Source organism: Rhinopithecus bieti, unplaced genomic scaffold (assembly GCF_001698545.2).
Source record: "Rhinopithecus bieti isolate Rb0 unplaced genomic scaffold, ASM169854v2 scaffold_33432, whole genome shotgun sequence".
NCBI lineage: Eukaryota > Metazoa > Chordata > Mammalia > Primates > Cercopithecidae > Rhinopithecus > Rhinopithecus bieti.
The window spans coordinates 964,517-976,367 of record NW_016814481.1 but is presented as its reverse complement, the minus strand read 5'-3'; the positions used below and the strand labels follow the sequence as shown (position 1 = coordinate 976,367).

The 11,851-nt window shown below is 53.6% G+C and overlaps 1 protein-coding gene across 1 annotated transcript in view; it reads right to left on the bottom strand.

Moving 5' to 3' along the window:
* ADGRE5 (adhesion G protein-coupled receptor E5) overlaps positions 1–11,851 on the bottom strand; it is a 28,958-nt gene that overhangs the window by 8,556 nt on the left and 8,551 nt on the right. Inside the window, exons 3-8 of the mRNA XM_017851216.1 lie at positions 11,105–11,462; positions 5,095–5,226; positions 4,344–4,490; positions 3,768–3,914; positions 3,631–3,677; positions 3,430–3,507 (exon numbers count right to left, since the gene is read on the bottom strand). Coding sequence (XP_017706705.1) covers positions 3,430–3,507; positions 3,631–3,677; positions 3,768–3,914; positions 4,344–4,490; positions 5,095–5,226; positions 11,105–11,462 — 909 coding nt within the window. The remainder of the gene's footprint in view (positions 1–3,429; positions 3,508–3,630; positions 3,678–3,767; positions 3,915–4,343; positions 4,491–5,094; positions 5,227–11,104; positions 11,463–11,851) is intronic.

Sequence of the window (11,851 nt, the reverse complement as noted above, 5' to 3'; positions counted from 1 at the left end):
TTTTTGAGACAGAGTCCCGCTCTGTCACCCAGGCTGGAGTGCAGTGGCGCTATCTGGGCTCACTGCAAGCTCCACCTCCCAGGTTCACGCCATTCTCCTGCCTCAGCCTCCTGAGTAGCTGGGACTACAGGCGCCCGCCACCACGCCCGGCTAGTTTTTTGTATTTTTTAGTAGAGACGGGGTTTCACTGTGTTAGCCAGGATGGTCTCGATCTCCTGACCTCGTGATCCGCCCGTCTCGGCCTCCCAAAGTGCTGGGATTACAGGCTTGAGCCACCGCGCCCTGCCTATTTTATTTTTAAAGATGGGCTCTTGCTGTGTCACCCAGTCTGGAGTGCAGTGGGGCAATCCTAGCTCACTGCAGGCTTCCACTCCTGGGCTCAAGGAATCCTCCTGCCTCCCCAGTAGCTGGGATTACAGGTGGCCACCACCATCCCCGGCAGGCTGTGTTCTAACTCTGTCCAGCACTTTTAATGCATTGGAACCTGCTCTGAAGTGTAAAATACACAACAGATTTCAAAGACTTATTCTAAGAAAAAGAATACAAAATATCTCAGGGTTTAAAAAAAATAATTCCCGGCCAGGCATGGTGGCTCACACCTGTAATCCCAGCACTTTGGGAGGCCAAGGTGGGTGGATCACCTGAGCTCGGGAGTTCGAGACCAACCTGACCAACATGGAGAAACCCCGTCTCTACTAAAAATACAAAATTAGCCAGGCATGGTGGTGCATGCCTGTAATTCCAGCTACTCAGGAGGCTGAGGCAGGAGACTTGCTTGAATCGGGAGGCGGAGGTTTCCGTGAGGCGAGATCATGCCATTGCACTCCAGCCTGGGCAACAAGAGCGAAACTCTGTCTCAAAACAAAACAAAGCAAAACAAAAACAGTAACTTTGGTTGGGCGCAGTGGCTCACACCTGTAATCCCAGCACTTGGGGTGGCTGAGACGGACAGATCACGAGGTCAGGAGATCGAGACCATCCTGGCTAACATGGTGAAACCCCGTCTCTACTAAAAATACAAAAAAGTAGCCAGGCATGGTGGGCGGCGCCTGTAGTCCCAGCTACTTGGAAGGCTGAGGCGGGAGAATGGCATGAACCTTGGAGGCGGAGCTTGCAGTGAGCCGAGATGGTGCCACTGCACTCCAGCCTAGGCAACAGAGCGAAACTCCGTCTCAAAAACAAAACAAAACAAAACAAAAAATCATTCCATGTTAAAGTGGTTAATACGTTGGATCTATTGGGTTAAATGCAATCTTAACTTTATTTGTTTATTTATCTGAGACTGAGTCTCACTCTGTCTCCCAGGTTGGAGTGCAGTGGCACGATCTTGGCTCATTTCAACCTCCAACTCCCGGGTTCAAGTGATTCTCCTGCCTCAGTCACCCTAGTAGCTGGGACTACAGGTCCCCGCCACCATGCCCGGCTAATTTTTTTGTTATTTTAGAGACGGAGTTTCACCATGTTGGCCAGGCTGGTCTTGAACTCCTGACCTCAGGTGATCTGCCCGCCTCAGCCTCCCAAAGTGCTGGGATTACAGACTTGAGCCACCATGCCTGGCCTGCAATCTTAACTTTATTTTTACCTTATAAAGTGTAGTTATTGGACAACAGGCATGGTGGTGCACACCTATACTCCCAGTCCTTTCGGAGGCTGAGGTGGGAGGATCACTTGAATCCAGGAATTCAAGAACAGCTTGGGCAACATAGCAAGACCCTCATCTCTACAAAAAATGAAAAAATTAGGCACAGTGGCTCACACCTGTAGTCTCAGCTCTTAATACTTGGGAGACTTGGCCGGGCGCGGTGGCTCAAGCCTGTAATCCCAGCACTTTTGGAGGCCGAGACAGGCGGATCACGAGGTCAGGAGATCGAGACCATCCTGGCTAACATGGTGAAACCCCGTCTCTACTAAAAAATACAAAAAACTAGCCAGGCGAGGTGGCGGGCGCCTGTAGTCCCAGCTACTTGGGAGGCTGAGGCAGGAGAATGGCGTAAACCCGGGAGGCGGAGCTTGCAGTGAGCTGAGATCCGGCCACTGCACTCCAGCCCGGGCGACAGAGCGAGACTCCGTCTCAAAAAAAAAAAAACTTGGGAGACTGAGGCGGGAGGATCGGTTGAGCCCAGGAGGTTGAGAATGGAGTGAGCTGTCATTGTGCCACTGCACTCCAGCCTGGGTGAGAAAGCAAGACCGTATCTCTAAAACTAACTAAATAAATAATCTACCCACTGGAAAAGTTAAAATGATGTTAGGTGGCTCACATCATTTTTCTACGGTGCTAAACACATATGGGAAAACTTTTTTTTTTTTTTTAAGACAAAGTCTTACTCTTGTTGCCCTGACTGGAGTGCAGTGGCGCAATCTCGGCTCACTGCAACCTCCCATCCCAGGTTTAAGCGAATCTCTTGCCTCAGCCTCCTGAGTAGCTGGGATTACAGGTACACATCACCACACCCAGCTAATTTTTGTATTTTTGGTAGAGATGGGGTTTCACCATGTTGTCCAGGCTGGTCTTAAACTCTTGACCTTTGGTGATCCGCCTGCCTCAGCCTCCCAAAGTGCTGGGATTATAGGCGGGAGCCACCGTGCTTGGCCGGGAAAGCCTTTCTATAAAGCTTATCATGTGTCAGGTACTGTTCTCTGAGTCTTACCGCTATTAGTTTATTTACCCTTCACACTGACTATATGAAGGAGGCATTATTTTCATGCCTGTGTTGCAGATGAGGCCACGCACAGTGGCTCATGCCTGTGATCCTAGCACGTTGGGAGGCCGAGGCAGGAGGATCACTTAAGCCCAGGGGTTCGAGACCAGCTTGGGCAACATAGCAAGACCCCCATCTATAAATATATTAAATAAATAAATAATAAATAAATAAATTAGCCAGGCATGGTGGTGCGTGCCTTTGGTCTCAGCTACTTGGGAGGCTGAGGTGGGAGGGTCACTTAAGCCAGGGAGATTGAGCCTGCAGGGAGCCATGATCGTGTCACAGCCCTCCAGAATGGGCAACAGAGCCAGACCTTGTCTCCAAAAAAAAAACCACACAAACAAACAAAAACAAAAAAAAACCACCACAACCCCAAAAACAGATGAGGAAACCGAGGCCCAAAGAGGGCGGCTCACTTGCCTGAGATCACATAGCAAGAAGTGGCAATGGGGGGATCTGAACTCCTGTGGCCCATCTCCAGGTTCTTAAGTGCTGCACTCTGTTGCCATTATACCTGGTGTGTGTGTGTGTGCGCGCGTGCGTGCGTCTTCACGTGTCCGGGTGTACGTATGCTTGTGTACATACTGTATGTGGTGTGTGTATCTTATGCGCATGTATGTCTCTGACTAGAGGCCCCTGCTTGGGTTGGGCACTCTCTCTGGCCACATGGAAGCCTCCCCAAGCTGATTCTACACTATCTTAGGGTCCCCCAGCGTCCTGCCCTTACCTGCATGGTGACATTGGCTGAGCTTGTCTTGAAGTCTCTGCCCAGGTCCTGGACTTTGTTGAAGAATTGGGAAAGTGTCTGCAGAGAGAGATGTGGGGGTCAGAGAGCCTGGACGGCGGGTGGGAAGCTTAGGACAAGGAGACAGATGCAGTGCTGTGTGGATGGAGTTCCTGCCGCCTCGTCCCTGCCGGGGCCACTCACCTGGCTGTGGACTCCGGGGGGCGGGGTCCAGGTGGGGAAATTCATCTCTGCAGGGAACGAGACAAGCGGCTCATTAGGCGGGAGAGTGTTTGTGTGTGTGTGTTGGGGGTTGGGGAGCTTCTAGGGTCAGGTCGTACCTTCACAGACAGTGTCCTTTTGGTTATTCTGGATTCCGTGCTTGGGCTCCCAGCCTGGGCGGCAGCGGCAGGTGTATGAACCCACGGTGTTGAAGCAGACGGTGGAACTGTCACACTGATTCAGACTGGAGCTGCACTCGTCCACATCTGAGGACAGGAAGAAGGGGGTCAGGCCCTGTCCGAGCCCAGAGAGGGTCCTGTCTCCTGTCTGTCCCCCCAGCTCGTTCTTCCCGGCATTAGTGCCCCCCTTGGAGTGGCAGACGCTGGGTTATGGAAGCGTGGAGAGGCCTGGGCACAGCAGGTGTGACCCGTGCAGATGTGCAGGTTACGAATATGGTGAAACGTCTTCCTTCCAGTGAGTCATCAGCTGTTGCCTGGGGTCCCCCTGAGCCTCCCCCCTCAGTACCCCAGCTCCTTCCCGGGGACCCCTGCTCTTTTCTCATCTAGCCTCAGAAGAACGAGCGCCTGGCACAGCCGGGCGCCTCCAGCGTTCGTTCCGCTTGGTTTGTGGGGTGCCGTTGAACATGTGATTAGATGTTTGTGGGTCTCTGGGAACGTGGGATCTGAGCTCTCGACCTTCACAGATGGTATTGTTTGGGCCATTGGGGGAGCCCGGAATCGGTTGCCAGCCCGGGCGGCAGCGGCACTGATAGCTGCCCACGTTGTTGAGGCAGTGGGTGGAGCTGTGGCATGGGTTTTGTCCGGAGGTGCATTCATTCACATCTGAGGACAAAGCCAGAGGGTCAAACCCTGTCCCTGACCAGCTCAGGCCTGCCCTCCACTCACTGCACCCACTTCCCTGTCTTTTCATTGCCCCGGACTGAAGACCACTATTGCACGTGTCACCACCTGGTGACCTTCAGTTACACCTTCAAAGCATCTTATGATGATCTTCCTACCAGAAGGGCACAGCAGGGACCATGGTCCTCAGTTTATAGGAGGTGAAAGCAAAAGGGAAACTGAGTCATGGGAGCTGGACTTCCATGACTAAAAACTAAAACCTCTCATCAGCTCCCTCCCTGGTCATAGTGGAGGTTCCCCTTCTCAGAACTGGAAGTGACACCTTCTTCCACCCACACATGATAGACGAGGAAGGGGTGAGGTCTGGGGGCCCACAAGGGCACTCCGAGCCCCAGAGGCCCTGCCGCCTCCCTGCCGTGTGGTGGGAACTTCCTGGGAGGTGAATCCTTAGGCAGGGGCTTAGCAGATCCTTGACCTTGTGGGAACCTGCGGATCTTCTCCCTCCTCCTCGGCTGCTTTGCAGGACCTGCCTCGGCTCCATCCCCAGCTCCCATCCAGCCTCACAGCGTCTTCCCGGGGCCTCTACCTGTGCAGAGCTTCGGGTCCTCAGGTTTGAACTTGAAGCCAGGCAGACACTGGCAGGTGTAGCTGCCGAGGGTGTTGACGCAGGTGCCATAGCTTTTACAGAGCCTTGGGTTCTGCTGACATTCGTCCACGTCTGCAAGAGGAAGGAGAGGGTGAAGGATGCCCGTAGCTGTGAGTAGCTTTCAGGGCTGAGGGTCCGCCATGTTTCCTGGCACGGAAGCATCTGGAAGGCACCACTGTATCCTCCCTTTTCCAATCCACACAGAGGCATCCTATGGTGAGGGTGGTGGCCCAGGCCCTCTGTTGTCCAGATGTGGCCAGAAGCAGCCAAGTCCTCCCTTCTGCTCTGCCTTTCTGGGCAGCTCCAAGCTGGTGTGTCCCAGCCATCTGTGTCCCAGCCTGAGGATTCCGAGCAAAGGCCAGGGTGGGGCCTTGCTGAGAACCAAATGCAAGGGACATGCCGTGCGCCTGGACAGGACGCGTCTTGGCTCCCAACGGTGGCTCTGGGCCTGACTCCCCCAGGATGGCAGCTCGCTGGCCAAATTCTCAGAATCCTGGTGGCCCTGGCAGGACGGTGCTCTCCCATCCACACTAGCTCTGAGAGCCCAGCTTCATGGGCATGGGCCAAGACCCCTCCCTGAGCCAGGGCCCCCGTGATGCAGTGCAATGGCAGGGGTGGGGTGAGTGAGAGATGGTGCGGGACAGGCTAGGGCTGCCTGGACAGTGGGCACCAGGCTGGGGTGGACAGTGGGGACTGATGTCCAGCCAAGCAGCCCGGAGTCTACAAAGATGCTTTTTTCTGATCCCCAGGAAGGGATCTACGGGTATGGAAATAGCAGGATGTGGTGAGAATCCATATCTGAGCAGAGCTGGCCGTGAGCAGGGGCTTGTGGCTGGAGAGGGTACAGGTGCTAATGGGTGAGGGGTGGCAGATGTATCTGTCCTCTCATCCCTTGTCAGTCCACCAGGGACGGAGACCTGTGGGCCCTGCTGAATGGGGTTCAAGCTTCCATCTCTGTCCCCAAGTGGTCCAGACCAGGACTGGGTTCAGTAGAGGATCAGGCCTGGGGCGATGGTCCCCAGTGACACTCTCTCTTACCATCTAGTCCAGGCTGCAGCCACTTCCTTCATCCAATCCTCTGTTTTTTTTTTTTTTTTGAGGCAGTGTCTCTCTCTGTCGCCCAGGCTGGAGTGCAGTGATGTGATCTCAGCTCACTGCAACCTCCGCCTCGCGGGTTCAAGCAATTCCCCTGCCTCCGCCTCCCGAGTAGCTGGGATTACAGGTGCCCACCACTGCGCCCAGCTAATTTTTCTATTTTTAGTAGAGACAGGGTTGCACCATGTTGGTCAGGCTGCTCTCGAACTCCTGACCTCAAGTGATCCTTCCACCTTAGCCTCCCAAAGTGCTGGGATTCCAGGCATGAGTCACGGCACCCGGCCCTCTGAATCCATTTGTGGGGTTCATGTCACCCTGCCCACCCCTGGCCACAGCATCCTCCCAAGCTTTGGTCATTGGAGATGCGTTTAGGCCCAGGAATTATCAGAGTGGGTGAAGGTGGAGCCTTGAATGGGGAAATGGATGAGGGCGACATGGCCAGGAAGACGGTCAGGAGGCATCTTCTCCAAGCAAGGTTGTTGGCTGAGATTCCCTCCTCCTGAGATTCTGGACAGGGTTTTGGGGTTCATTATGGTAGGAGTGGATGTCAGAGGGGTTCCAGGTGTGGCTGAGCTCATGTGAGCCCCAGTGGCAGCAAGTCTCATCCTGGCAGTCCCCGGCGATGGCGGAAAGGAAGGATACTGCACTGGAATGCGCCACCCCACGCCATGTCATGAGCCCATGAAATATCCTGAGTGCCGGCCCCCTTTTGTTTTATGCAAATAAGATGCCAGATGGGCAGGGGGATGTTCCAAGCTTCCGATGTGGTCCCCTGTGGAGGCTCCTGAGTCTCAGGGTTGGGACAAAGATGGGTGATCAGGTGTCTAGGATGGCCCTGAGACGCCTGGAGACAGTGGGGTGAGGAGTGGAGCAAGCCACCCCAGGTCTCTGGCCCGGATGTCAGAGGCCCCATGGGCTGTGACATTGGGTGCACGTGTCCTCAGATGCAATAGTGAAGCCTGGAGTGCCGAGGGTTAAAGGGGGGGCTCAGGCCCCTCTGAGCTTCTAACCTCTGGTGATAGGTCCTGCTCCAAACCAGCAGGTTGCTGTCTCCATCACCTGCCTTGATGTCCGTGGAGGTCCCTCTATCACCTCAGCCCTGCTGTCCACGTCTCTGCCCAGCTGCCTGACTGAGTCCCCTTCTCTCAGCCCAGGCCTGTTTCTAACACAGCAACACACCTCCTCCATAACCACAACCACCATCCCATGCAGGGGGCTCATAGCAGCGGGTGGGCAGCACCCCTAGCCGGGGCACCCTGGGAGGAAACCATGATCGCTAAGTACAGTTGTGCAGGTTGCTCACTGCACAAAGGTATTGGGCCAGTGAGATGAGCAGGGGCTGAAAACCAGTCCACTCTTTGTTTGTCAAATGTGTCCACTGGGAGAGGGGGATCTTTTTCCAATTCACATGAAGACTCTGTCCTCTGGCCAAGTCACATGCATATGGGGCAACACGAAGTCCACTTGCAAGGGCCCCTGGGGACTAGCAGTGTGGTGGCCAGAAGCCTCCTGCTGGGCTCCATGCAGGTTCACATCCCAGGTACATGCATCTCTGTCTTGTCCCCCACCTTACCTCCCTATTCGTCCCTCTGCACTCTGCCTGAATGCAGAGCAGGAGAGGTGGAGCTGGGATCTGGGCTGCGGGCCCTTTCTTCTCTCTGCAGTCTGAGTCTCATCACCTCCCACCTCTGCGCCACTCCTCTTCCTGATCTTGGTACCCTGCACTAACGCCCTCTCTTTGAATGGGTTGTTGCTCTCAGCTGCCCACTGCTGGCTCCCATCTGCCCCTGTGGATCCTGGAAGCCCCTCCCCTGCCCAAACAGCTTCCCTGGAAAAGAGGCAAAGCCTGGAGTTCCAGTTTCTCCTGGCCTGAGCGATGGCCTCAAGCAAGACCATAGCAAAAGCTGTGGTCTCTGTGCAGGGTTAGAGCCTTGCAGCTGCGCTCTGATCTCGCACCCTACAGTACCCATCCTGGGGGTGCATCAGATCAGAATTACAATAAAATCCCCAATAGCCATTGCTGATAGAGCACATTCTGCAAGCCAGGAGCTTTTAAGTGCTTTTTTTTTCTTCAGATGGAGTCTCACTCTGTTGCCCAGGCTGGAGTGCAGTGGCAAAATATTGGCACACTGCAACCTCCACTCCTGGGTTCACGTCATTCTCCTGACTCAGCCTCCCGAGTAGCTGGGACTACAGGCGCCCGCCACCACGCCCGGCTAATGTTTTGTATTTGTAGTAGAAATGGGGTTTCACTGTGTTAGCCAGGATGGTCTCAATCTCCTGACCTCGTGATCCACCCGCCTCAGCCTCCCAAAGTGCTGGGATTACAGGCGTGAGCCACTGCGTCCAGTCTATTTTTTTTTTTTTTGAAATGGAGTTTTGCTCTGTCACCTGAGCTGGAGTGCAGTGCTGTGACCTCGGCTCACTGCAACCTCTGCTTCTCAGGATCAAGCAATTCTCGTGCCTTAGCCTCCTGAGTAGCTGGGATTACAGGCATGCACCACCACACCCAGCTAATTTTTGTAATTTTTAGTAGAGACGGGGTTTCGCCATGTTGGCCAGGCTGGTCTTGAACTCCAGACCTCAGATGATCCACCTGCCTCGGCCTCCCAGAGTACTAGGATTACAAGTGTGGAGCCCACTGTGCCAGCCTGTTAAAATACTTTTGTAAGTAAATGCCATTACTACTCTTTTTTTTTTTTTTTTTTTTTGAGACAGAGTCTCGCTCTGTCGCCCAGGTGGAGTGCAGTGGCCGGATCTCAGCTCACTGCAAGCTCCGCCTTCCCGGGTTTACGCCATTCTTCTGCCTCAGGGCCTCCCAAGTAGCTGGGACTACCAGGCGCCTGCCCACCTCGTCCGGCTAGTTTTTTGTATTTTTTAAGTAGAGGACGGGTTTCACCGTGTTAGCCAGAGATGGTCTCAATCTCCTGACCTCGTGATCCGCACCTGTCTCGCCTCCCAAAGTTGCTGGGATTACAGGCTTGAGCCACCGCGCCCGGCCATTATTCCTCCCTTTTATAGATGGGTAAACTGAGGTGCAAAGTTAAAGTAACTTGTCCAAAGGTCATGACATCTTGAACAAAAGTCAAAGTTACTTTTGTTTTGTAATCTTTAAAAGATAAAGACGTCGAGCCTGGGCCATGGTGGCTCACGCCTGTAATCCCAGGTAATTGAGAGGTTAAAGACATGAGAATCACTTGAACCCAGGAGGCAGAGGTTGCAGGTGAGCCAAGATCACACTACTGCACTCCAGGCCTGGGTGACAGGGTGAGATCCATCTCAAAAAAACAAACAAACAAACAAAAACAAATAAACAGATAAGGACGTGCGTTCTTCCCCTTGGTCTATATTTTTGTTTTTGTAGAGATGGGGTCTGATATGTTTACCCAGGCTTGGTCTTGAATCCTGGCCTCAAAGTGAGTGGATCCTTCCACCATGGGCCTCCCAAAAGTGTTGGGCATTCACAGGCGTGAAGCCATGGCACCTGGACCTGATCTTTTTTTTTTTTTTTTTTTCGAACAGCGTCTCACGTTCTGTCGCCAGCTGCAGTACAGTGGCACGATCTCGGCCCACTGCAACCTCCGCTCCAAGTTGCAAGCGATTCTCCTGCCTCAGCTCCCGAGTAGCTGGCAGCTGGGATTACAGGTGCCGCCACCACGTCTGGCTAATTTTGGGTATTTTTAGTAGAGATTGGGGTTTCATCATGTTGGTCAGGCTGGTCTCCAAACTCCGACCTTGTGATCCGCGCAGCCTCAGCTCCCAAAGGTGTTGGGATTACAGGCCGTGAGAGCCACTGTGCCCAGCCAGTTCTTTTTTTTTTTTTGAGACAGAGTCTCACTCTGTCACCCAGGCTGGAGTGCAGTGGCCGGATCTCAGCTCACTGAAAGCTCCGCCTCCCGGGTTTACGCCATTCTCCTGCCTCAGCCTCCCGAGTAGCTGGGACTACAGGCGCCCGCCACCTCGCCCGGCTAGTTTTTTGTATTTTTTTTTAGTAGAGACGGGGTTTCACCGTGTTAGCCAGGATGGTCTCGATCTCCTGACCTCGTGATTCGCCCGTCTCGGCCTCCCGAAGTGCTGGGATTACAGGCTTGAGCCACCGCGCCCGGCCTCTTTTTTATTGAATGTTTTTAATTTTTTAAAATCCTGCCTCTAAGAAAGCTTTGGCTTGATTTTTTCTTTCTTCTTTTTTTTTTTTAGAGACAGGACCTTGCCCTGTCACTCAGGCTGGAGTGTAGTGGCTTGATCATGGCTCACTGCAGCATTGACCTCCCAGGCTCAAGCAACCCTCCCACCTCAGCCTCCTGAGTAGCTGGGACTACAGGCGCAGGCCACTACACCTGGCTAATTAATTAATTTTTTTTGTTGTTATTTTTTGTAGAGATAGGATTTCGCCTGCTTGCCTATGTTGGTCTGGAACCCCTGGGCTCAAACAATCTACCTGCCTTGGTCTCCCCTTTTATAGGGGTGGGGTCTTGTTATATTGCTATGGGCTGGTCTTGAACTCCTGGCCTCAAGAGATCCTTCCGCCTCAGCCTCCCAAAGCACTGGAATTACAAGCATGATAATGTTATCACATCTCACATGTGGACAGAAGTTTCTGAATAAGTATCCTGGCCAATGTCATACACTTGGTTTTCAGGATCTGTCCCAGGCAGCTGGTCCCAAAGTCAGCCCTTAATCCTCACATCACTCTGCCTCTCTGGGGTGGTGGGGTAGGTACATGCACACCTGTCCCATCTCAGACCCCAGGCACTGACCCTATAACCAAGGCCCTGCTCACTGGATGCTCCCAGAATGGCTCTGGTGACCCCAAACCTCACGGATGGAGAGTCAGAGGACGTGGGGTGGTTCTTACCTTGACACGTGTTCTCACTCTCATTCTTGAATGTTTTTGCCCCAGAAACAAGCTCATACCCCAGGTTGCACACGCAGTGGTAGCTCCCTTCCGTGTTCCTGCAGTCCGAGAATTTTCCGCAAGACACTTTCGACGGTGACGCACACTCATTGATGTCTGGAACACAACAGGACAGGGAGTCACCTCCCAAAGATGTGAGTTCCGTCAGGGCAGAGACCCCCGTCCTGACTCCCCAGCATGGGGCCTGCTGCTTAGTATCTTTTGGAAAGAATCCTAAGTTGCACTGCACAGGCTGTGCTGCAGCTGGAGCAAGCCATTCCTGAAGACCACCCTTGATCTCAGTTCTTTGGCTGGCATCCTAGATTTGGACACAGTGAACACAGCTGAGATGGGGGATGAACAGGAAGCTCCACATCCCCATCCCCAGTCTTTTTGTAGAAATTTAAACCCCATGGCAGCCGGGTGCAGTGGCTCACGCCTATAGTCCCAGCACTTTGGGAGGCTGAGGTGGGTGGATCCTCTGAGGTCAGGAGTTCGAGACCAGCCTGGCCAACATGGCGAAACCCTGTCTCTACTAAAAATACAAAATTAGCCAGGCGTGGTGGCACATGCCTGTAATCCCAGCTACTCAGGAGGCTGAGCCAGGAGAATCGCTTGAACCTGGGAGGTGGAGGTTGCAGTGAGCCAAGATCGGGTCACTGCACTCCAGCCTGGGAGACAGAGTGAGACTCTGTCTCAAAAAAAAAA